Here is a 24,028-nt window from a genome sequence, read left to right on the forward strand (position 1 = left end):
TATCTTCCCTACCTTAGCTTGAAACTGCAGTATTTGGTGCCTAGAGAAAGATGATGAGAGTGTGCTCAATATAATGGATACATATTTGTGTTTAGTTTTAATTATTAACACATTGTAATCTGGAAAATAAGAGTGATCTAAATTTTGCCACTGTGCTTACCTTGCAGGAAATGCAGGGTTTTATATTTCATGCTTAAAAAGGGTTGATTGCTACAATTAATTGAGAGGGAAAAAAATCACACACTGAAGGGTTTTTCTTACTCACTAACACAAAAAAAGAACATATGTTGATATTTCTCCTTCTCTGAAACCTGCTGTAAATAACATATAAATATCATTTTTTAAAATATTTATTTAAATCAGGGTAGTTTACAAAATTGATTAACTTACATCCTTGATGAGCCTTGAACTCCCTTATTCCCAGATCTTACAGGTGGGTTTAATATCATAAGAAACTGGTGAGAAGAGTTACATGTACATTTTTTCCTTTTACAAATTTTAAATGACAGTCGAACATAGGATGATTTGAAAGATTTTAAAGACGCATTGAAGCTTAAATATTGTTTGGACTGTTGAAAGATCCTGGTGCAAGGTTTTGTTGGAATCAGTACTGTGTAATTCATTCATACTCAGTATTGTAAAGTGGTCCTTTTAGGTGTGTCAGTCTCTAACTGCAGTATGTCCACTTGTAATGTTTCATTTCCAGTGAGGCAGAATGAAAATTATACTTCACATTCTCTGGCTGGTTGTTGATGACACGAACATGATCCATAATCATTAATGATCACCAGTGCCCCTTCAATATGATTGGGTTTGTAGTCCACGTAGTATTCCTGCGTGGACATGGCAGCCATCTGATGCATAGTTTGTTGCTGTTTTTGCTTGCGGCGCTGTGTCACAAAGCACTGCCTCAAGTGCCTGAGGCCAGCAGGAAAACATTTCCATGAGACATACAGCACTAACACCACTATCAGAAAGGAGAAAAGCAATGCCATGGTGCCGGTGATTACTTTGTGAACCTGAATAGTATTTTCCTGTTGATCGTGAGAAAGCTCACTAGTGGCAGTGATTAAATCAGTGGTTTTTATTCCTGTTGTATCCTGCGTGACATAGATGCTGGAAGCATCTCTGACTGCTGTCATATCTTGGTTTGTTTCTGCCACACTGGTCATGTCTGAAATTGCCAGTGTGCTTGTGACCAAGTCGTCACATATGTGAAAGCCATGCACAGCGTCTAGAACCTCCTCGCCCTGAGTATGCACAGGGCTGGCACATAACAGGCTGCCTTCATGATGACCCTTAAAACTGCTCAGCCAGGTGGCCAAAGCACAGATATTCCGACTGCATTCCCAGCTGTTTCCAGAAAGACTGATGCTGGTTAGGGATTTCCAAGAATCCAGAATTGTTTGTTCGATGGTGGTTAGGCGATTTGAATCCAATTGAAGTATCTTGAGGTTAGGCACTACTTCAAAGGCATAAGATTCAATAAACTCAATCTCATTCCCAGAGAGGTCTAATTTTTCTAGATGGTTCCAAGTCCACTCCAAAGAATTCACTACAATACTGACTTTATTCCACTGCATGTAGAGGGTTCTCAGGGAGAGGAGCCGTGGGAAATGAGCAAAGTTTACTTTCACCAAATCATTGTGCTCCAGGTGGAGTTCAGTTAGTTTCAACAAGCCCGCGAACGCATTCCGGGCAAGACTCTGTAGCTGATTATATCCAACGTCCAGAAACTCGAGGCTCCGGCAATCCTGGAATATTCGAACCGGAATGTACTTGAGTGCGTTGGAGCGCAGGTGCAGCGTTTGCAGCTTGCGCAGGCCGTGGAAAAGGTCCGGCTCCAGGGACTGCAGGTTGTTGTAGGAAAGCTGCACATGGCGCAGGTTGGGCATGGGCCGGAAAGTGGAGTTGGGCAGCTGGGTGATCTTGTTGGAGCTGAGCACCAGCTCCTTGAGGCGCCGCAGCCCGCGGAACGCGGCGCCGTCCACCGAGTAAATGTGGTTGTGGTCGAGGTAGAGCCAAGTGAGCTGCAGCACGCCGGCGAACTGATCGGCGCGCAGCTCCGACAGGCTGTTGTAGCGCAGCGACAGACCCTGCAGCCCCGACAGGTTCCGCGGCATCTCGCCCAGGCTCTGCGACTCGCAATACAGCAGCTTCCCGTCGCAACGGCACTGACTGGCGCACACACTCTCAGCGCCGGGGAGCATTTCCAACAACAAGCCGAGTACACACGCCAGCCACACTGAAGGCTTCTGCAGCAGCCACTGGAGACTAAGAGCCACAAGGAGGAAATCCATGAAGCAAGAGTTCAGACCTCCAATCCCTGGTTGGAGTCGGTTTTCTTTTTCCCCCCACCCTCCCGTCTCTCTCTCCTTTTTTGTTGAATTTATACGGATAAATCTTCCGAATCTCCAAACTTTTTTTTACATCATTTTGTTTTTTGTTTGAAGCTGACTGTTTTTTCTTTCTGACTCGGGCAGGTGGATCTCCTGCCCCAGTGGCATCCAGACTGGAAGATTGAGGGAGTTTGTAAGAGAGGGGAGAGAGAGAGAAAAAAATAGAAAATCTGAGCATCAATTAATTGATTCGTTTCATTTTACAGGCTGCAAGGAGACACGAGATTTGCTTTAATGAAATGTTTCAAACAAAATAACCTTACCCTTCGTTTTCCGCCCAGTGACGGGCTCCATTCAGTCACCCGTTTTTTTGTGTGTATGCGTGTGTGTGTTCACACGAGCTATATACTGTAAATCACAATACATAACCCAGTGTGGATGAATCCAGTTCCCCGGCCTCTTGAGTTTATTCCCCACTAGCTGTGGTTCACAGTACCTCGGTCTGAGGTTCCTCGGTAGAGAAGTGTAGGACTCCCCAAGTCGATGCTCAGTCACCTTGTCCACACTGGCAAGTTTCGCGGTTTTAATTTTAATACAACAGTGCTGCTGTTTGACATACAACACGAGAGTGGGAAAAGAAAGAAATCCTCTCCCCTCTCTTCTTGAAGCTGCAGTTTCTCGGAAACCTTTTCCAAACTCTCTCTCTCTCTCTCTCTCTTTTGGTTAATTTTGCATCTTCCCCCTTGCCAGTGAATCGTTCGGCTCGGTTTGCCGGGATCACCGTCCCATGATTTGAAATGACCAAGCACGACCTTTCATCGGTTGGGAGGAACGGTATGGCGTCCTTTTGACTGACCACCGAGCCGCAGCCGCCGGTACACTTTCCCCGCTTGTTTTAGGTGAGGTTAAGGGCAAGACGGATCACGAAGCCTGGCTTGCCTCCCTTTAACAGAGCGCTGCACTGCGAGAGCGGGCAGACGTGCTGAGTGTTGACAGAATGTCGTAAGCCACTCATGATCGTTCAGACTTCCCAGTGGTATGTCAAACATGGGCAGATTGAAAGGGGTGGGCATAAAACAGGGCTTTAATGAAGCAGCAAACGGACAGCGTTTATTATACCAACAACATCTTGCACGCGTTGTTTTTGTTGAAAGATGGAGAAATGTAACAAAAATTACTATTGTTGGATTTAGAGCCGCATAGATAAAATTCGGCTTAGCCAGAAACAGCTGTTGCAGAGGAATACAAAAAAACCCTGCAATTGATGTGGACTGTACACGGTATATTCATGAATGTAATATTCTGCCAAAATTAGGCATTACAGATGTACCTTACAATTTCAGTGATGATTATCCTTCACTCATTGCTGGATGACTTTTTTTCGGTTAATGTGTTTAAACTCGGATCATCTCTTTCATCGAAGTACTGAATACCACTGACAGCCTATAAGTAATGTGTAGGCCTGGAGTTTGCGGTCGTAATGACGGTGAAACTGTCATTGTTGTTCGCCGTCATTACTGCGTAAAACCGACAGTGACTTCTGGCTTCTTCGTATGTGCATTTGAATACTGGAATCCAGAAGTTGGTAGCAAAGATACCCTCTCCTGCACAAGGAGCATTGGCGCAGGTTTCACAGATGCACTGGACATAGAATCAGTGATTTGTCGTGAACTTCCATTTTTGTGCAGTATTCCCGTTTTTTTTTAAAAAAACTACGAAATAAAACCTACGAACAAAAAGCTGTTACAGTTTCTAGCGGGGTACCAAGTCGTAATCACAATGCTACAAACTCTTTGGCTTTGAGAAAATAGGTATGTGAATTGTCATTCCCTAAATATAGCTTTTTAAAATATAATGACATTTAAAATCATGCAAATTATTTTCTAATTTTCAAGTTTAACGTATTCAGTACCTATTTCTTTTGTAAAGTTAAAAAGTTAATTATAATCTGTAGCTTTCATTCCTGGTTTGCTATCTGTGAGAATAATTTAATCTCATTTGTTGCTCAACTTGTTTAAAGAATTCTGGATGCTACAGAACCCCTATAGATAGTGCCTGCATTAAAGGTACTGTCAAATGGGGAATACAGTGCTTTAGAGCATTGATCTAGAGAGGCTTTGAGGAAAATAAATCTTTCATCCAAATGGTGATTGGTACCTAGAATTCACTGCCTAAAAAGGTGGTAGAGGCAGGAACCTTCAAGACATTTAAGACGTATTTAGATGAGCACTTCAAACACCACAGCATTCAAGGTTTATGGACCAAGTTCAGGAAAATGAGATTTGAATAGATGATGACCCACATAGATACAATGGGTTGAAGGGCCTTTTTACATGCTGTAAAAACCAGATGATGCTAAATCTTTATGAGAAGCTTTGTTCAAGGTCAATAGCAAAAACTTAATCACTAACTGTTTCACTATCTCTCCTTGGCACAACACACTGGCTCACACTTCATGAATGTGAACTGAATGTCACTCTGATGATTGCTGTGAAAAGTGACAAATCCTGTTGCAGTTGGACAACACAATTATATTTTCTTTAAAAAAAAACTTCAAATATGCAAACATGCAGATTAGGAGTAGTACATTTGGTCCCTTGCACCTGCTGCATCATTCAGTGAGATCATTGCTGCTCTGGTTATGGCGTCAACTCCACTTTCCTGTTTCCCCCAATTCCCTTTGATTCCCTAGTCAATCAATAAATCTGTCCACCACTGCCTTAAAAATATACCATGATCCCACTTCCACTGCTAACTAGGGAAGAGAATTTCGCAAACTCATGACCCTCAGAGAAAATTAAATCTCCTCATCCCTGCCCTAAGTGCAAGACCTTTAATTTATAAACTGTGTCTTATAGTTCTAGACTTTCCCACAAGGGGAAACATCTTTTCAGCATCCACTCTGTCAATTCCCCACAGGATCTGATATGTTCAATAAGATCACTCAATAAATCGCCGTCCCTGACCATCAAATGATATTTTCCAGAACCATTCGAGAAAATCTATTCTAATGAGTACTTTAAGGGAAGCTGTTTAATGCGAATCATTTGCTAATGAAAGAGCCAGAACCAAGCTTGTCAATGTACATTCAAAGGTTTTCTAAGGGGGTTGAAATGAATAAAAAAACAGCAGCTGACTTGACTCCTTTAGTTTATAATGTCATCTCAATTATGGATGGCTATTGCAGTGCAATCTTCAACATGAAATAAACAACTGAAATGAAGCTAATAGGGGGATGTGTGCAATAGTAAAGTTCAAATAATACAATTTCTTAACATAAAAGAAAGACAAACAAATTATTCATGTCTTTTCTGATTCAGAGTCATAGTCACACAACAGACCCTTCAGTCCAACTTTTCTGCACTGACCAGATATCACAATCTGACCTCGTCCCATTTGCCAGTATTTGGCCTATATCCCTCTAAATTCTTTCTATTCATAGACTCATACAGATGTCTTTTAAATGTTGTAACTGCACCCGTCTCCGTCACTTCCTCTGGCAACTCGTTCCACACACACACCACCCTCTACATGAAAAAATTACCCCTCAGATCCTTTTTAAATCTTTCCCCTCTCACCTTAAACCTATGCCATCTAGGTTTGGACTCCTTCACCCTAGGAAAAAGATTTTGGCTATTCACCTCGTCCATGCATCTCATGATTTTATAAACCTCAGCCTCCGAGTCTCCCTTTTCTCTCCTAAAGTGATTAATTTATTCACTTCTCTGTATATTCAGCAGGTATCCAGTATCTCATCAAATGGCCATGAGACAAGATAGAAATATCAACAGACCACGCAGCCATGAGTTTCCCATGGACTGACTTCATGCAATGAGGAGCAGGATCCTTTGCTGTAGTTTTAAACAAAACAAAAATTCAATATTTTATGTCAGATTTCTTATTCTTCAGGTGCATTGAGCTGAAGTATGTTGTTCTCTCTACTGTTCCTTGTTCATGCAGGAATGCACACAGAGTTAAGACACATTCTTTTTTTTTAGTAATATTTCATTTGAGCCTGAAGACTGCGGGTCCAACACCCACTTCAGAAGAAATTCTGGGCCAACACTTTACTCGGATACTGAGGAAGTCGTGTGGCATTCCATATTGAGACACTGAAGCAGGCTTGTCCTTCACATGAATTCAAAAGATCCCAGTGTAGCATTCAAGCAAATCCAGGAGAGTTCAGTCAATTAATTATCCCTCAACCAACATCACTAAAACAGATTATCTGGTCACTATTCCATTGCTTTTAGTGAACTCTTGTGGTGTGCAAATTGGATACAGTGCTCCTGTGAAGTGCTTTGAGACATCTTATGAATGAAGCTACATAAATGCAACACCTCCATTCCTTTTTTCATTCTAACCTTAATGCTAAACCAGATGATACCCAGATTACAGGCCAGCAATTACAAAGCTTCAGTCTAATTTTGCCCAGAACGGTTATCTCAGTACAATGGACTGGGCGCTTAAGAAATGTTTCTGTTAATTTTCCAGGCTATTAAACTTTCTCTCTCATGATAGATGTTTTTCAGTTAAACCTAAGTTCTAACCCCTTGCTTGTTTTGTAATAATTCAAGCTGAAACTTGGAATTATATTTTGGTGATTTGATCATTTGACAACTCTGAGATCTCTGTTGCATACAATCCACGTAGTAAGATGCAAGCAGTTTTCACAGTGAAGCGCCACCAGAGCAATTGTATTGCATTATGATACTAACAGGCAGAAAATTGATGAGGTGATTGGGGGTAATCTGTGACTATTATGTGTAATTAAGTCAGGTAAAAAATGTAAGGTTGGGAGTGGACTGAAGGAGAGATGGGAAAGGAAGAAAACAGAGGTCCCAGCAGTGTGTGGAGATTTCTTTTTCTCCTGCCCTGACAAACCTCCACATGTCTTTGGACCTCATATTTTCCATTTAGATTGGCTCCTTAAATGGGAACGTACAGGGAGAGTGTCGAGGAATGTGGCTGGAGGATTAATCTGGAGACCAAGGCTGATACTCCAAGAATGTCCGACCACAGCAGCATTTCTTTTTTAATTTAATCGTAGGGCATAGGTGTCACTTACTAGTTAATATTTATTGCCCATCCTAATTGCTCTTGAGAAGTTGATACTGAGCTGCCTTTTTGAGCAGCTGCAGTCCATATTGTGCAGGTTACCTCACAATGTCCTTCGGGAGGAAATTCCAGGATTTTGACCCAGCAACAGTAAAGAAACAGTATTTATATATTTCCAAGTAAAGATGGTGAGTGGTTTGGAGACTAAAGTGAAACTGGCAATTTTCCTATGTATCTACTGCCCTTGGCATTCCAGATAGAAGTGGTCGTGGGTTTGGAAGGTGCTGTTTAAGGAACTCTGGTGAATTTCTGTAGTGCATCTTATAGTAGGTACACACTGCTGCTACTGAATATTGATGGTGGAGGGATTGGATGTTTGTGCATGTGGTACTTTCTCCTGGGTGTTGTCAAGCTTCTTGAGTGTTGTGGAGCTGCACTCATCCAGGCAAGTGGGGAATATTCCATCATGCTTCTACTTGGGCCTTGCATATGGTGGACAGGCTTTGGTGGGTCAGGAGGTGAGTCACTCACTACAGTAGTCCTAGAGAGTGGATCAAACAGTCAGGGCAGGAAGGAACAAAACAGAGAACAAGGTAGGACTGATAAACTAAACTGCATTTACTTCAATGCAAGAGGCCTAACTGGGAAGGCAGATGAACTCAGGGCATGGTTAGAACATGGGACCAGGATATCACAGCAATTACAGAAATGTGGCTCAGGGATGGACAGGACTGGCAGCTTAATGTTCCAGGATACAAATGCCACAGGAAGGACAGAAAGGGAGGCAAGAGAGGAGGGGGAGTGGCATTTTTGATAAAGGATAGCATTACAGCTGTACTGAGGGAAGATATTCCGAGAAAGACATCCAGGGAAGTTATTTGGCTGGAACTAAGAAAAAGAAAGGAATGATCACCTTATTGGGATTGTATTATAGACCCCCTAATTGTCAACGGGAAATTGTAAAACAAATTTGTAAGGAGATTTCAGTTATCCGTAAGAAAAATAGGGTAGTTATGGGAGAGCATTTCAACTTTCCAAACATAAACTGAGACTGCCATAGTGTTAAGGCTTTAGATGGAGAGGAATTTGTTAAGTGCATACAAGAAAACTTTCTGATTTGGGATGTGGATGTTCTGACTAGGGAAGGTAAAAAATTTGACTTACTCTTGGGAAATAAGGTAGGGCAGGTGACTGAGGTGACAGTGGGCAAGCACTTTGGGGCCAGTGACCATAATTCTATTAGTTTTAAAATAGTGATGGAAAAGGATAGACCAGATCTAAAAGTTGAAGTTTTAAATTGGAGGAAGGCTAATTTTGGTAGTATTAGGCAAGAACTTTCAAAAGCTGATTGGGGGTCAGGTGTTCGCAGGTACAGGGACAACTGGAAATTGGGAAGCCTTCAAAAATTAGATACGAGAGTTCAGAGACAGCATATTCTATTCGGGTGAAAGGAAGGGCTGGTAGTTGTAGGGTGTGCTGGATGACTAGAGAAATTGAGGTTTTGGTGATGAGAAAGAAGAAAGCATACGTCAGATATAGACAGGAGAGATCAAGAGAATCTTTAGAAGAGTATAAAGAAGGAGTATACTTAAGAGGGAAATGAGGAGGTCAAAAAGGGGACTTTGGCACTTAGAGGTAAGGAAAATCCATAGTGTTTTTATAAATACATTAAGGACAAAAGGGTAACTAGGAAAAGAATAGGGCCCCTCAAAGATCAGCAAGGCAGCCTATGTATGGAGCTGCAGGAGTTGGGGGAGATACTAAACGAGTCTTTTGCATCAGTGTTTACTGTGGAGAAAAACATGGAAGATATTGAATGTGGGAAAATAGATCATGACATGAAGAAATAGAATGTGGGGAAATAGATGGTGACATCTTGAAAAATGTCCATATTACAAAGGAGGTGGTACAGGATGTCTTGATAAATCTCCAGGACCTGATCAGGTGTATCCTAGGACTCTGTGGGAAGCTAGGGAAGTGATTGTTAGACCCCTTGCTGAGATATTTGTATCACCAGTAGTCACAGGTGAGGTGCCGGAAGACTGGAGGTTGGCTAACATGGTGCCACTATTTAAGAAAGGTGGTAAGGAAAAGCCAGGGAATTCTAGAATGGTGAGCCTGGCATCGGTGGTGGACAAGTTATTGGAAGGAATGATCCTCATCCTCCGACGCTCCAGGGAAAACAGCCCCAGCCTGTTCAGCCTCTCCCTGTAGCTCAAATCCTCCAACCTTGGCAACATCCTTGTAAATCTTTTCTGAACCCTTTCAAGTTTCACAACATCTTTCCAATAGGAAGGAACCAGGATTGCATGCAATATTCCAACAGTGGCCTAACCAATGTCCTGTACAGCCGCAACATGACCTCCCAACTACTATATTCAATACTCTGACCAATAAAGGAAAGCATACCAAACGCCTTCTTCACTATCCTATCTACCTGCGACTCCATTTTCAAGGAGCTATGAACCTGCACTCTAAGGTCTCTTTGTTCATTAACACTTCCCAGAACCTTACCATTAAGTGTATAAGTCCTGCTAAGATTTGCTTTCCCAAAATGTAGCACCTCGCATTTATCTAAATTAAACTCCATCTGCCACTTCTCAGCCCATTGGCCCATCTGGTCCAGATCCTGTTGTAACCTGAGGTAACCCTCTTCACTGTCCACTACACATCCAATATTGGTGTCATCTGCAAACTTACTAACTGTACCTCTTATGCTCGCATCCATGTCATTTATGTAGATGACAACAAGTAGAGGGCCCAGCATCGATCCTTGTGGCACTCCACTGGTCACAGGCCTCCAGTCTGAAAAACAACCCTCCACCACCACCCTCTGTCTTCTACCTATGAGCCAGTTCTGTATCCAAATGGCTAGTTCTCCCTGTATTCCATGAGATCTAACCTTGCTAATCAATCTCCCATGGGGAACCTTGTCAAATGCCTTACTGAGGTCCATATAGATCATATCTACTGCTATGCCCTCATCAATCTTTTTTGTTACTTCTTCAGAAAACTCAATTAAGTTTGTGTGACATGATTTCCCACGCACAAAGCCATGTTGACTATCCCAAATCAGTCCTTGCCTTTCCAAATACATGTACATCCTGTCCCTCAGGATTCCCTCCAACAAGTTGCCCACCACTGAGGTCAGGCTCACTGGTCTATAGTTCCCTGGTTTGTCTTTACCGCCCTTCTTAAACAGTGGCACCACGTTTGCCAATTTCCAGACTTCCGGCACCTCACCGGATGATACAAATATCTCAGCAAGAGACCCAGCAATCATTTCTCTAGCTTCCCACAGGGTTCTCGGGTACACCTGATCAGGTCCTGGGGATTTATCCACCTTTAACCGTTTCAAGATATCCAGCACTTCCTCCTCTGTAATCTGGGCATTTTGCAAGATGTCACTATCTACTTCCCTACAATCTATAGATTCCATATTCTTTTCCACAGTAAATACTGATGCAAAATATTCATTTAGTATCTCTCCCATTTTCTGTGGCTCCACACAAAAGCTGCCTTGCTGATCTTTGAGGGGCCCTATTCTCTAGATAAAAACAATGACTGCAGATGCTGGAAACCAGAGTTTAGGTTAGAGTGGTGCTGGAAAAGCACAGCAATTCAGGCAGCATCCGAGGTGCACTATCTCCTGTTACCCTTTTGTCCTTAATATATTTATAAAAACCCTTTGGATTCTCCTTAATCCTATTTGTCAAAGCTATCTCATGTCCCCATTTTGCCCTCCTGATTTCCCTCTTAAGTATACTCCTACTTTCTTTATACTCTTATAAGGATTCACTCGATCTATCCTGTCTGTACTTGACATATGCTTCCTTTTTCTTTACCAAACCCTCAATTTCTTTAGTCATCCAACATTCCCTATACCTACCAGCCTTCTTGTTTCACCTTTGGAATTCAGCTCTTTTGTCCATGTTTGAACCAAGGCTGTAAATGAGGTCAGGAGCTGAATGACTCTAGTGAAATCAAAACTGTGTTAGTGAGTCGGAGCTGCTTAATAGCATTGTTGATGACACGTTCTATCACTTTACTGTTGATTGAGCATAGACTATTATGGCGGAAATTCACTGAGTTGGAGTTGTCCTGCTTTTTGTATAAAGGACATATCTGGACAATTCTTCACGTTGTCAAGTAGATGCCGGTATTGTAGCTGTTGGAATTTAAATTCACTTAATAAAATCTGCAATTGAAAGCTAGTCATCAGTAATGGCAACTGTGGATTTAGCATTGATTTTTGAAGGTTCATTCTTAAGGAGGGACATCTGCTATTCTGGCCTTGTGATTCCAGACCCATAATAATGTAATTGACTCTTAACAGACCTTTCAAATGGACTAACAAGGCACTCAGCTCAAAGGAAATTAGGGATGGATACAAATGTTGTCCTTTACAGACACCCACGTCCTGTAAAATAATAAAGAAAGGAAGAAGCATTCTTCTCCTGTTTCTCCATTTGCCAAATTGGTATAAACCTGGGTTTAGTAAGAGCAGTGTGCTCAGTGTCAAGCTGAAATTTTTGTCTTGCTATTATCCTATCTATTTCAAAAATTGTACATGATAATTGGGACCATGTCTATTTCCTTGGGTTCTCCTAAGTTTATGCAGCAACCATATCCAAGTTGGGATTTCACTGACCCAGATTTCCCAGAAAGATTGTAAACACTATATACGATCCTGATTAGACAAAAAAAAACACACTTATCTTGAGAGGTATTTTCTGTGTGAACTTTTGGCCTGTAGTCTACTTAGTTGAAGTAGGCTAGCCCAGGCCAAGAACCTGTGATGCATGCAGCAAATTGAATCAACATTGAAAAAAGATTTTTTTTTAAATCCTGACATTTTTTTCAACATTTAAAAATCCTGAAGCCAAGTTGTTAGCTAGTAAGGGAAGGTAAATGTGGAAGGTAACTAAGGGACAACTAGGGGATTGCCGAGTGTGGAGGGATTAGGGTTGTGTGTTGGTAGGGGTGGGGTGGAAGGTGGAGTAGGTGTTATGATGGGTGACAGGGTAAGGAATCAGTTCATTTCAGAATCATAAAAAGATCAACCAAATAAACTCTACTGCATTTCAGATAGCTTAATTTGCATAGTGTCTACACATGGAATACAGTGCCTGGGAGTATGTAGAAGGAAGTTTGATCAATGCATTCAAAAGGTTGTTAGACTATTATTTTAAAAGGAATAGTGTGCAACATTGTGAGGAAAATGCAGAAAGATAGCATTATTTGAAATGTTCATGTAGAGATTTTTTTGACAGAATACTCAGAAGTTTGGGTGGCTGGTAAGTGGTTCAGTGATTTAGGTGGACTGTCAGAGCAGATCAAGTGAGTGGACAGATGTGATCTTCAGGTTTGGGAGTGGATATTCACGCAAGTTACATTTGTACAGAGTTCAAGGGGCAAGTAGACGTAAGGTGATTCAGAGTGCTGGTCCATAGAAGTTCTGGGGACAGGGAGATGCATGTAAGTCAGGTCCAGATGGATGGGGAGTGGAGCAAGTCTGAGATTGAGGGAGAAATCTGCTGCCTGTATGCTTCATAGGGTGAGGGGATGGGGGTCAGTGTTGTATCAGAGGTTTCAGATTAGATTAGGTTCTGTACAGTATGGGAACAGGCCCTTCGACCCAACAAGTCTTAACCGACCCGCCGAAGAGTAGACCACCTAGACCCATTCCTGTACCCTGCATTAACCTCTGACTAATGCACCTAACACTAACCTACACATAGAACATAGAACATTACAGCGCAGTACAGGCCCTTTGGCCCTCGATGTTGCGCCGTCCTGCCATACTAATCTGAAGCTCATCCCACCTACACTATTCCATGTACGTCCATTTGCCTGTCCAATGACGTCTTAAATGCACTTAAACTTGGCGAATCTACTACCGATGCAGGCAAAGCATTCCATACCCTTACTACTCTCTGAGTAAAGAAACTACCTCTGACATCTGTCTTATACCTATCTCCCCTCACTTTAAAGTTGTGGCCCCTCGTGTTTGCCGTCCCCATAATTGGAAAAAGGCTCTCCCTGTCCATCCTATCTAACCCTCTGATTATCTTGTATGTCTCTATTAAGTCACCTCTCAATCTTCTTCTCTCTAATGAGAACAGCCTCAAGGCCCTCAGCCTTTCCTCGTAAGTCATTCCTTCCATACCAAGCAACATCCTAGTAAATCTCCTCTGCACCCTTTCCAAAGCTTCCACATCCTTCTTATAATACGGTGACCAGAACTGTACACAATACTCCAAGTGTGGCCGTACCAGATCTTTGTACAGCTGCAGCATAACCTCCTGATTCCAGAACTCAATCCCTCTATTAATAAAGGCCAAAACACTGTCTGCCTTCTTAACTACCCTGTCAATCTGGGTAGCAACTTTCGGGGATCTGCGTACACGGACCCCGAGATCTCTCTGCTCATCTGCACTCCCAAGAATCCTACCATTAGCCAGTACTTTGCATTCCAATTACTCCGGCCAAAGTGTATCACCTCACACTTGTCCACATTAAACTTCATTTGCCACCTCTCAGCCTATCTCTGCATCATATCTATGTCTTTCTGCAACCTATTCCACCCTTCGTCACTGTCCACACCTCCACCAACCTTAGTGTCATCCGCAAAATTACTAACCCACCCTTCTAAGCCTTCATCCAGGTCATTTATAAAAATGATGAACAGCAGTGGACCCAACACCGACCCTTGCAGTACGTCGCTAGTAACTGGACACCAAGATGAACATGTTCCATCAACTACAACTCTCTGTTTTCTTTCAGCAAGCCAGTTCCTGATCCAACCTGCTATGTCTCCCACAATCCCATTCCTCTGCGTTTTGTATAATAGCCTACTGTGGGGAACCTTATCGAACACCTTGCTGAAATCCATATATGCCACATCAACTGGTTTAGTCTCATCTATCTGTTTGGTCACTTTGTCAAAAAACTCAATAAGATTTATTAGTCACGACCTACCCTTCACAAAACCGTGCTGACTGTCCCTGATCAGATTATTCTTTTCTAGATGGTTATAAATCCTATCTCTTATAACCTTTTCCAACACTTTACCAACAACTGAAGTAAGACTCACTGGTCTGTAATTACCAGGGTTGTCTCTACTACCCTTTTTGAACAAGGGAACCACATTTGCTATCCTCCAGTCCTCAGGCACTATTCCTGTAGACAATGATGATTTAAAGATCAATGCCAAAGGCTCGGCAATCTCTTCCCTTGCTTCCCAGAGGATCCTATGATAGATCCCATCCGGCCCAGGGGATTTGTCTATTTTCACACTCTGCAGTATTTCTAATACCTCTTCCTTGTGAACCTCAATTTCCTCTAGTCTAGATGCAAGTATCTCTGTATCTTCCTCGCCAACATTTTCATTTTCTATAGTGAACACTGTCGAAAAATATTTATTTAGTGCTTCCCCTATCTCCTCTGACTCCACACATAACTTCCCACTATTATTCTTGATTGGCCCTAATTTAACTCTCGTCATTCTTTTATTCCTGACATACATATGGAAAGCCTTAGGGTTAACCCTGATCCTATCCGCCAACAACCTCTCATGACTCCTCCTGGCTCTTCTGAGCTCTCTTTTTAGATCTTTCCTGACTTCCTTGTAACCCTCAAGCGCCCGAACTGAGTTTTCACATTTCGTCCTAACATAAGCCTTCTTCTTCTGGACCAGGGATTCCACTTCCTTAGTAAACCACGGCTCACGCGTTTTATATCTTCCTCCCTGCCTGACAGGGACATATGTATCTAGGACACACAGGAGCTTTTCCTTGAATAAGCTCCACATTTTTAATGTGCTCATCCCCTGCAGTTTCCGGACCATGGGAGGAAACTGGACCACCCGGAGTAAACCCACGCAGACACGGGGAGAATGTGCAAACTCCACACAGACAGTCAGAATTCCCGAGGCTGGAATCGAACCTGGGTTCTTGGCGTTGTGAGGCAGCAGAGCTAATCACTAAGCCACTGAGCCACCATGCTGCCCTGTTTTAGTTGTTTTAAAAGCAACTTTTAATTCCTCTAACCTTTTCTGAATAACTATTAAAAGCCTCCAACTCAAAGTTGGGGACATTTTGGAAAGCTCAAGTCGATGAATCTGGTACCCCAAGTTTTAGCTTCCGTGGCAATTTTTTGTGATTCATCTACATCAGGATTTCAACATGGTCCTGATGCACAATTCCTGTATGCACTGTTGAAACCAAATCTGGTCAGACCATGTTTGGAGTACTGTGTGCATCATATCTCAGGAAGGACGTACTGCCTTGGAGTGTGTTCAGAGGACGTTCATGAGAATGGCCCCAGGAATGAAAGGCTTAACATATGAGGAAAGTTTGAAGACTTTAGGACTATACTGAATGGAGTTTAGAAGGATAAAGGGGATCTAACTGAAGCATACAGAATACTCAATGTCCTGGACAGAGTAGATAATGGGAAGATAGGTACATTTTTTTTTGATTAGATTACTTACAGTGTGGAAACAGGCCCTTCGGCCCAACAAGTCCACACCGCCCCGCCGAAGCGCAACCCACCCATACCCCTACATCTACCCCTTACCTACACTACGGGCAATTTAGGATGGCCAATTCACCTGACCTGCACATCTTTGGACTGTGGGAGGAAACCGGAGCACCCAGAGGAAACCCACGCAGACACGGGGAGAACGTGCAAACTCCGCACAGTCAGTCACCTGAGGCGGGAATTGAACCCAGGTCTCTGGTGCTGTGAGGCAGCAGTGCTAACCACTGTGCCACCGTGCCGCCCACCGTGCCGCCGACTAGGACCTGAGGGCACAGCCTTGGAATAAAGGGAATACCTTTTAGAATGGAGATAAGGAGAAACTTCTTCTGCTAGAGAGTGGTGAATCTTTGGACTTCATTGCCACAGGCTGTGGAGGCCAGGTAATTGAATATATATAAGACTGAGATCAATATGTTCTTGAGTATCAAGAGGATCAAGTGTTACAGGTAGAAAGCGGGACAACGGAGTTGAGAAACTTATCAGACTTGATTGCTTGGTGGATCAGACTTATGGCTGATCTGATCATTCTCTCAGTTGATGGGCTGTATGGTAGCACTGTGGTTCGCACTGCAGCCTCACAGTGTCAGGGATCCAGGTTCGATTCCAGCCTCAGGCACCGGTCTGTGTGCAGTTTTTACATTCTCTCCATGTCAGCATAGGTTTCCTCGCACAGTCCAAAGATGTGTGAGTTGGGTGGATTGGCCATGCTAAATTGCCCATATTGTCGAGGGATGTGCAGGCTAGGTTGGGGCTAGCTATGGAAAATGCAGGGTTGCAGAGATGGTGTGGGTCTGGGTGAGGTGCTCTTCAGAGGGTGGGTGTGGACTCAATGGGTCAACTGGCCTGCTTCCAAACTGTAGTGATTCTTTGGATTCTATGCCTTTTCTCTATAACCTTTGATTTCTTAACTGATACCTATCTCAGCCTTGAATATATTAAATGATCCAGCCTCTATAGCTATATGCACAAGAAATTCCTCCTCATCTCTGCCTTAAATGGGTGACCCTTTACTCTGAGATTATATCCTCTCATCGTAGATTTTCCCACAATGTGAAACAACTTCTCAGCATCTACCCTGACAAGCCCTTGAAGAACTTTCTATGTTTCAATAAGGTCTCCTCTCATTCTTCTAAACTTCAATGAATACAACATACTCAACCTCTCCTCATATGTAAAATTTCTCAAGAGCCGGGATAAGCCTTGCAAACATTTTCTGATGTGCCTCCAATGCGAATATAGTTTTCCTTAGCTAATTGTACACTGTATTCTAGTGAAGGGCTTTTGCCCGAAACGTCGATTTTGAAGCTCCTTGGATGCTCCCTGAACTGCTGTGCTCTTCCGGCACCACGAATCCAGAATCTGGTTTCCAGCATCTGCAGTCATTGTTTTTACCTCTGTATTCTAGCTATGTCCTGACCAATACTTCTTATAGTTTTAGCAATAGTGTGAACACAAAGCTGGTGGAATTTAAATTCAAATAATTAATAATTATTAAATAATCAACCAAATAGCTTGAGTTCTATTCAACAAATCCTTTCAATATACACCAATGGCAGGCAGAAAGAGCTTGGGAAACTTCTGTTATGGCATGTGATGGAAGGAGATTGGAACATCTGTCATCACTAATCAGAGCTCTGATTACAAATTGGAATGTAAAAAGTGCATGTTGCCACAGTGAGCCAAATTCTTTGGGGGCCAGTTGGCTGGATGACCAGTATGTATCAGATTGGTGCCATTGTGGTTTTGGTTGATTTGAGATCCAACTACTTTCCATACCTGTGACAGAGATCATGGCATTGTGGATTGAAACTGCTTTTGGACAGAGAACTAATAACGAAGAAGAAAATATCTGAAACTGAAAGCAAGTTGCAGTAATAATGACCATGATTGTTATAAAAATCCATCAAAGTCAAAATTTGGAGATGCCGGTGTTGGACTGGGGTGTACAAAATTAACAATCACATGACACCAGGTTACAGTCCAACAGGTTTGATTGGAAGCACTCGCTTTCAGAGCACTGCTTCTTCATCCAGTGGTTGTCAATCATCTGATGAAGGAGCAGCGCTCTGAAAGCTAGTGCTTCCACTTAAACTTGTTTGAGTATAACCTGGTGTCATGTGATTTTTAATGTTGTACATCTAGGTCAATAGATCCTTTAAGGACACTGGCCACTCAGGTGTTTATTTTCTTCCTGGTGGTGGAACATGAATAAAGTTTTCTGCACTCATTGTTTTTTCACTGTGTCCTACACCTACACACACATGGCTGTTTTCTCTGTAACTTTTGATTTCCTAACTGATACCTGTCTCAGCCTTGAATATATTTAATGATCCAGCCTCTACAGCTATATGCACAAGAAATTGCTCCTCATCTCTGTCTTAAATGGGTGACCCCTTTCTCTAAGATGATGTCCTCTCATCCTAGATTTGCTGTTTGGTGGTAGTTTGGGAGTCTTTATATTAAAAAAAAGATCCTTTATTGAAGAAAATCTGTCATCCTTACATAGCCTGACTTATTTAGACTCGAGATGCACATAATGTGGTTGATACTTGATTGCCCTCTGAAATAGCCTAGCAAGACACTAAAAAAAAACTCCAGAAAGGTCATGCTTAATGAACTACAATAGTACAAGAAGGCATCTCATGATCATCTTCTCAAGGGCAATTAGGGATGGAGAATAAAATGATGGCCTTGTCAAAGATGCCCACATCTAATGAAAAAAATAGTAAAATAGATCTATTGATAGGCTTACCTAACAATGCTCTACTGACCTTAACCTTAACCTTGCCACAGTTTCCTCAGCTTTTTGTAGCAGTGATTTTAGTTTTCCTTTGTGTCCAAAATGCTTCCTGACTTAACTCCTGAATAGAATGGTTTGAACTTTTTTGATGTGGAGGTGCCGGTGTTGAATTGGGGTGGACAAAGTTAAAAATCACACACCAGATTATAGTCCAACAGGTTTACTTGGAAGTACTAGCTTTCAGAGCACTGCTCCTTCATCAAGTAGCTGTGGAGCAGGATCATAAGACACAGAATTTATAGTAAAAATCTCCATGTCATGCAACTGAGATCATTTGCTGTAAATTCTATGTTTTGTGATCCAGGACTATAACTTGGTCTTGTGTGATTTTTAACTTTGAATTTTATTTCAAATTCCCACATCAGAGGAAATAATTTCTGAGTACTTCCCAGTTAAACACCATAATAAATTTAAATACTTAATTTTGCTCACAAAAGTCTCAGCAATGTGTCCTTATAATTTAACTGTTTCAGCCAAGCTATCCTTCTGATGAATCGGCACTGCTGCTTTTTAAATATGTCCTGTGTAGCTGAAATCGTACACGCTAAGAGGAATTGAATCTTAAATCCTGATTGAACACACATGCATTCACAGTCACACACGTGCACACGAGCGCACACACAAAACAGTGAGAACACACCCCTTGAGCCTGCATGACCATTCAACTAGATCTTCTGCCTCTGCACCATTTCCCAATCCATTGATATCTTTAATATGTAGTAAAATGTCGGTGCCATGTGTAGCTGATTTCCTGCTGCCCATAGATAATTGACATCCAGCTCAAATAGGAGTTGAAAGTATGGTGTTTGACATTACCCCACGTTTATTTTCTAAGTTTACATTTTGATAGTTTGGCTATCCCCGATAGATTGCTTGAAAATGCAGTTGATAAAGACACTAATAGCTACAGTCCATTCGTCAGATTCTGACTAGCCTCTTATGAAAGCATCCCATTTTCTTATTGCATGTATTATTTTCAAGTAAAGAGTTTACTTTAGTGCTAAAATAGTACAAAATAGTTAACTAAACAAGGTTATTATCAGCACAAAATGTTGACGAAACCATTCCCAAAACCACATGATTTAAACTGATCTATTAGTTTGAGGTTAACAAAAAATACATTTGTAGTCTTTATCACATTCTCTCTATTTGCATTTTAAGATTAATACATTGGTTGTGCCACCATTTGACACTTCAATTTTGTATACAAGTGCATTTATCAAGATAAAATTATGTATCTGTGTGCTCACCAAGTCATAAATCATTTCTGATTGCCAGAACCTAGTCACAGATCTCTTCATAACTGTTATTTTCTTGAAAGACTTTGAAAGCAAAACAGTCATAGAAACTAAAGAAATAACTACGATCCCATGAATCACTTCTGAAATAGTGATTAATGGATCTGACATGAAATTGATGGGCCAATGGCTTCCTTCTGTTTTTGGATCTGAAGATGGGTCACTGGACTCAAAATGTTACTCTGCTTTCACTCCACTTTTTTTCCTCTCAGATTCCCAGCATCCACAGTTTTGTTTTTATATTTTAGTGGCCTTCTTCTATATGGTATTAACTCTGAAAAGCAGTTGAAGAATAAAAATTAATTTTTGACATGCATCAACGCAGAAGTTAAGTCTTCACTTACTGGCACTAAAATGTCTTCCTTTCTCCGAGGAAGGAGTTCAGCAAAAATCTCCTTAGATCTGGCAGCATCTTGCTGATTATCAATGGAAAATGTAGCAAGTGGAGCATATGAATTATGTTGATTGAAGTGGACAGCCTCTCCAGGTTGATAAAGCTTGGGGGTCAGCACTTGAATGAAAACAGTTGTGAGCCTGACTCATGGCACATCCTGAATAGAGGGACTCTAGGTCAGCACACAGCAAAACCCTAGAAAAAAGCTAAGCCTTGGCCAAACAGTTAACAGTTTTCTTCAGAATTTTGGCCAGCAAGGCATTGTAGTAGCTGCCGTTATTCAGACTCAAAATAGCAAAAGTGTCCCATTGAATCTAAATTGAGTAAGTTAACTCATGAGCCGGAATCTAGGAGATTCTCATTAAGTGGTCACCTAATTCTAATGGAGCTTGATAAAGTCGCTGCTGTGTCTAGCTATACTTGTTGGAAGATAAACTGAGAGCTATCAAAGGTGCCTTAGCTCCCACATCTTGGTGTTTTCTTGGATTGATGAATTATTACAGAGAGTTCAAAGATAACCTGGCACCATCCTAGCACTCTTACCTCTGCTATTGATGAAAGGTCAGCTGAGAGATAATTTCCAAAGCATAGTCTTTAGGGAAGTGAAGAAGCTGCTATTTTTGTCTAATCTGTTAGCACATTATGATACCAAGCTAAATCTGCTGCTGGCACATGTGATGCCTCCTGTATCAGGGTAGTATTGCTCCCAGATGGCCCAATTGAAAGGAACATTCAATAGTGCATGCTTCCTAGAATTTGCCTGATGCAGAGCATAAATACACCCAGACAATGAAGAACGATTTGGCAGTCATCTTTGGTGTGGGTAAGTTCCACTGATATCTTTATGGATGTAAATTTGTAATAGCAACAGACCGCAAACTCCTGCTAGGGCTACTCAAAGAGAACAAGGCTATGTCACCCATAGCCTCAGGTCAAATTCATTGATGGACTCTCATTCTAAGTGCACACGATTGCAGGTTTAAACATAGTTCGGGAGGCCAAGTAGAAAAAGCAGATGCTCAGACTGTCTCCTGCTAGCAGGTACATCACTGCTGATACCGCCACGTGACAAGTCCATTGTGATTTTAAACATTCCAGATACTCTTCCGTTCACTGCTGACAATATCAGATTGTGGACAAAAAAAGGTCTTGGCGAAACTAAAACAGCTCATGGTGATTGTGGAATCAAAAGGGCCATCATAATCAGAATTGAGACCTTCCTGGACCCAGTGAGACTAGATCATTGTCGAGAGCATCATTTTATTATGGGGAGCAAGAGTAATTGTCCCAAGCAAAGGAACTCCACCAATCATCCAATCCAGGTGTCCAAAATGAAGATGTTGGTAAGAAGTTATGTCTGGTGGCCAGGACTGGATGCAGACACAGGTACTTTGATGGGACAGTGCCCGAAGTAGTAACAGGGACAAAAATTACCACCATTAGCTCCCTCACATTAGTGGGAATGGCTGGGTAACCTTAACTGATATACACATCAATTATGCAAGTTCTTTCATGGAAGAGGTACAAGAAAAATAATAGACCTACATCCCTCGACTTAGATGGGGAGGGATGTAGTGATTATAACAAATTCAGCAAGGTGGACCTCATAGAATATCAGTTCCCTGATTGTGGCTGTAAAGCTGGTCCAATAAGGGAGCACTGACTGACAGATATAAACAGGACAGTTGAGGTTCTGTTCAATCTGAGGAAGGCAAACCTGGGTCAAGTACTATGCACATGTGAATAAAAGGTGACTTGGTGACAGGATACTGTCCTCTGTGAAGTTATTTAAAAATGCTAGCTACCTGCTAATTCTATATATCTTCAATATTCTGGTAATCTTTCATCCAGTATCTTTTCAAATGTTTTCATCTATTTTTAAAGTCTTTGTTGGTTATTTCCCTTTTCATCTAAATATATGGTGATTTCATTCCAACTTAAATTCTGCAATTTTCTTCGCACAGATGTTAAGCTAGCTGGCATAGAGATTTGTTCCATTTTTTAAAAAACAACAAAATGTCACTAAACTGGGAAATATCTAGTTCTCCATCATACATCTACACTCAATAAAACTCAAGAGATTTTTAAAAAGTCTACAAAAATGTTCCATTCCACCCTGAGTGATGGGAACAAGGCTGGTTGACCTCAAACATTAATTCCAAACCCTGTTTGATTTTACTATGCATCCATGAATTAAAATGAGCAGCCAACTGGACCCTGTGCTGCTTTTGGGTTAGATTAAACTCAGTCCTTTCACTTGTCAAGTTTTGACAATTTCCTCCTTCACCTCCCTCAAAAGTCCACAAGATATCTAATTTTTCAGAGACTAAAATTAGAATGTATAATAATGTTTGATTACTGGGGAATGCTACATTTATGACACTCTGCTTGTACACCACATAGGCTGCAGCAATTCAAGAAGACAGGTCACCATCACCTTCTCAAGGGCAATTAGATATGGGCATTAAATGCTACCTATCCACTGCAGGAAAAATTCTATGAATGAATAAAGCAAAAAAAAACTTAACGTTCTCCAAAAGTTTGAAAGTGCTTTCAACTTAAAAGATTTTTTTGGTGAGGTTACAATTGTCATATATTTAAATATGTCAATTTGTAAACAGCACAATTCTGGTAGCAGCAAATTTAATAATTACCGGATTATCTGTTTTTCGTATTCTGTCAGCTGATGACAGAATGTTGATCAGGGGCGTAATAGTGGTTGGTTTGCCTATTGGCCCTCAAATAGCAATGGGAGCATGTATGTCTAGAGCAAGAAGTTCTCGATGTCCCAGATAAAGACTGCGCCTCTGACACTGCACCATTCCTGCAACAATATTTTAGATTTTGTGTTTATATCTAAAGCAGGTATCTATCAGGTTTGTCACATCTATGATATATCAAAAGCCTTTGTGCGTAGCAAGGACTTTCTGCAAACTTTATGTCCCGTTACACTTATAAGACTTTGATGATACTGCAGCTTAGTTATAAATCAGTATTTCCTCCATCTCAACATTAACACTCTAATGGGATGTCTGCTATCTAATGCAATGAGAAATGGTGGAGATTATCGAATTTTTTCAGTGCAAAAATCATAGCTTAAATGGTTTCAGACAATTTTTAAATATTCAGTGACTTTCAGCTGCACTCTGATGTGACTGACCCATTCCAATCTGCAAATTTCTCTAACTAACCAAAAATTGAATAATTAAATTCTGATTGTGCTGATTCTCTATTTTCACTAATAACAATCAGACTTTAGCCTTAAGGAAGTTCCAATTTAGCAGAATATTCCAATGCGTCACCTCCTGTCCTAATTGTGTCATCTGACTTCTGTGAGATTCACAAGCAATTAGATGGACAAAGAGGTTAGTCTGTGTTTTCATCACACTTTCTGTATCATTTTCCAATATTACACTTTCTTATGTGCAAGCCGAATAACTGAAATTTCATCTCTGTTAAATACTGATAAATCAGAAGGCAAGAAAAGACTTGCATTTATATAATGGTTTTTATAACTACTGGACATCGCAAGTGCTTTAGAGACAATGAAGTCTTGTCATTGTTGTCATATAGAGTGGGAAAAGTTAGGGAACAC

The 24,028-nt window shown here is 41.4% G+C and overlaps 2 protein-coding genes across 5 annotated transcripts in view; one reads left to right on the forward strand and one right to left on the reverse strand.

Moving 5' to 3' along the window:
* The window catches only part of ctnna2 (catenin (cadherin-associated protein), alpha 2), a 1,236,619-nt gene that overhangs the window by 495,445 nt on the left and 717,146 nt on the right, over positions 1 to 24,028 (forward strand). The window contains exon 1 of one of the 4 annotated variants that reach the window (XM_072576935.1): positions 3,926 to 4,150. The exons of the other annotated variants lie outside the window; for them this stretch is intronic. The gene's annotated coding sequence lies outside the window, so the exon portion shown is untranslated. Of the gene's footprint in view, positions 1 to 3,925; positions 4,151 to 24,028 lie in introns of those variants that run through there. 4 annotated transcript variants of the gene reach the window in all.
* lrrtm1 (leucine rich repeat transmembrane neuronal 1) lies at positions 335 to 3,763 on the reverse strand. The gene is made up of 2 exons (XM_072576948.1): positions 2,663 to 3,763; positions 335 to 2,512 (listed from the first exon to the last, which is right to left on the reverse strand). The coding sequence occupies exon 2, from the start codon at positions 2,298 to 2,300 to the stop codon at positions 723 to 725; it is 1,578 nt and encodes a 525-aa protein (XP_072433049.1). The 5' UTR covers positions 2,301 to 2,512; positions 2,663 to 3,763; the 3' UTR covers positions 335 to 722.

The sequence above is a fragment of the Chiloscyllium punctatum genome, chromosome 1 (genome assembly GCF_047496795.1).
Source record: "Chiloscyllium punctatum isolate Juve2018m chromosome 1, sChiPun1.3, whole genome shotgun sequence".
Taxonomy (NCBI): domain Eukaryota; kingdom Metazoa; phylum Chordata; class Chondrichthyes; order Orectolobiformes; family Hemiscylliidae; genus Chiloscyllium; species Chiloscyllium punctatum.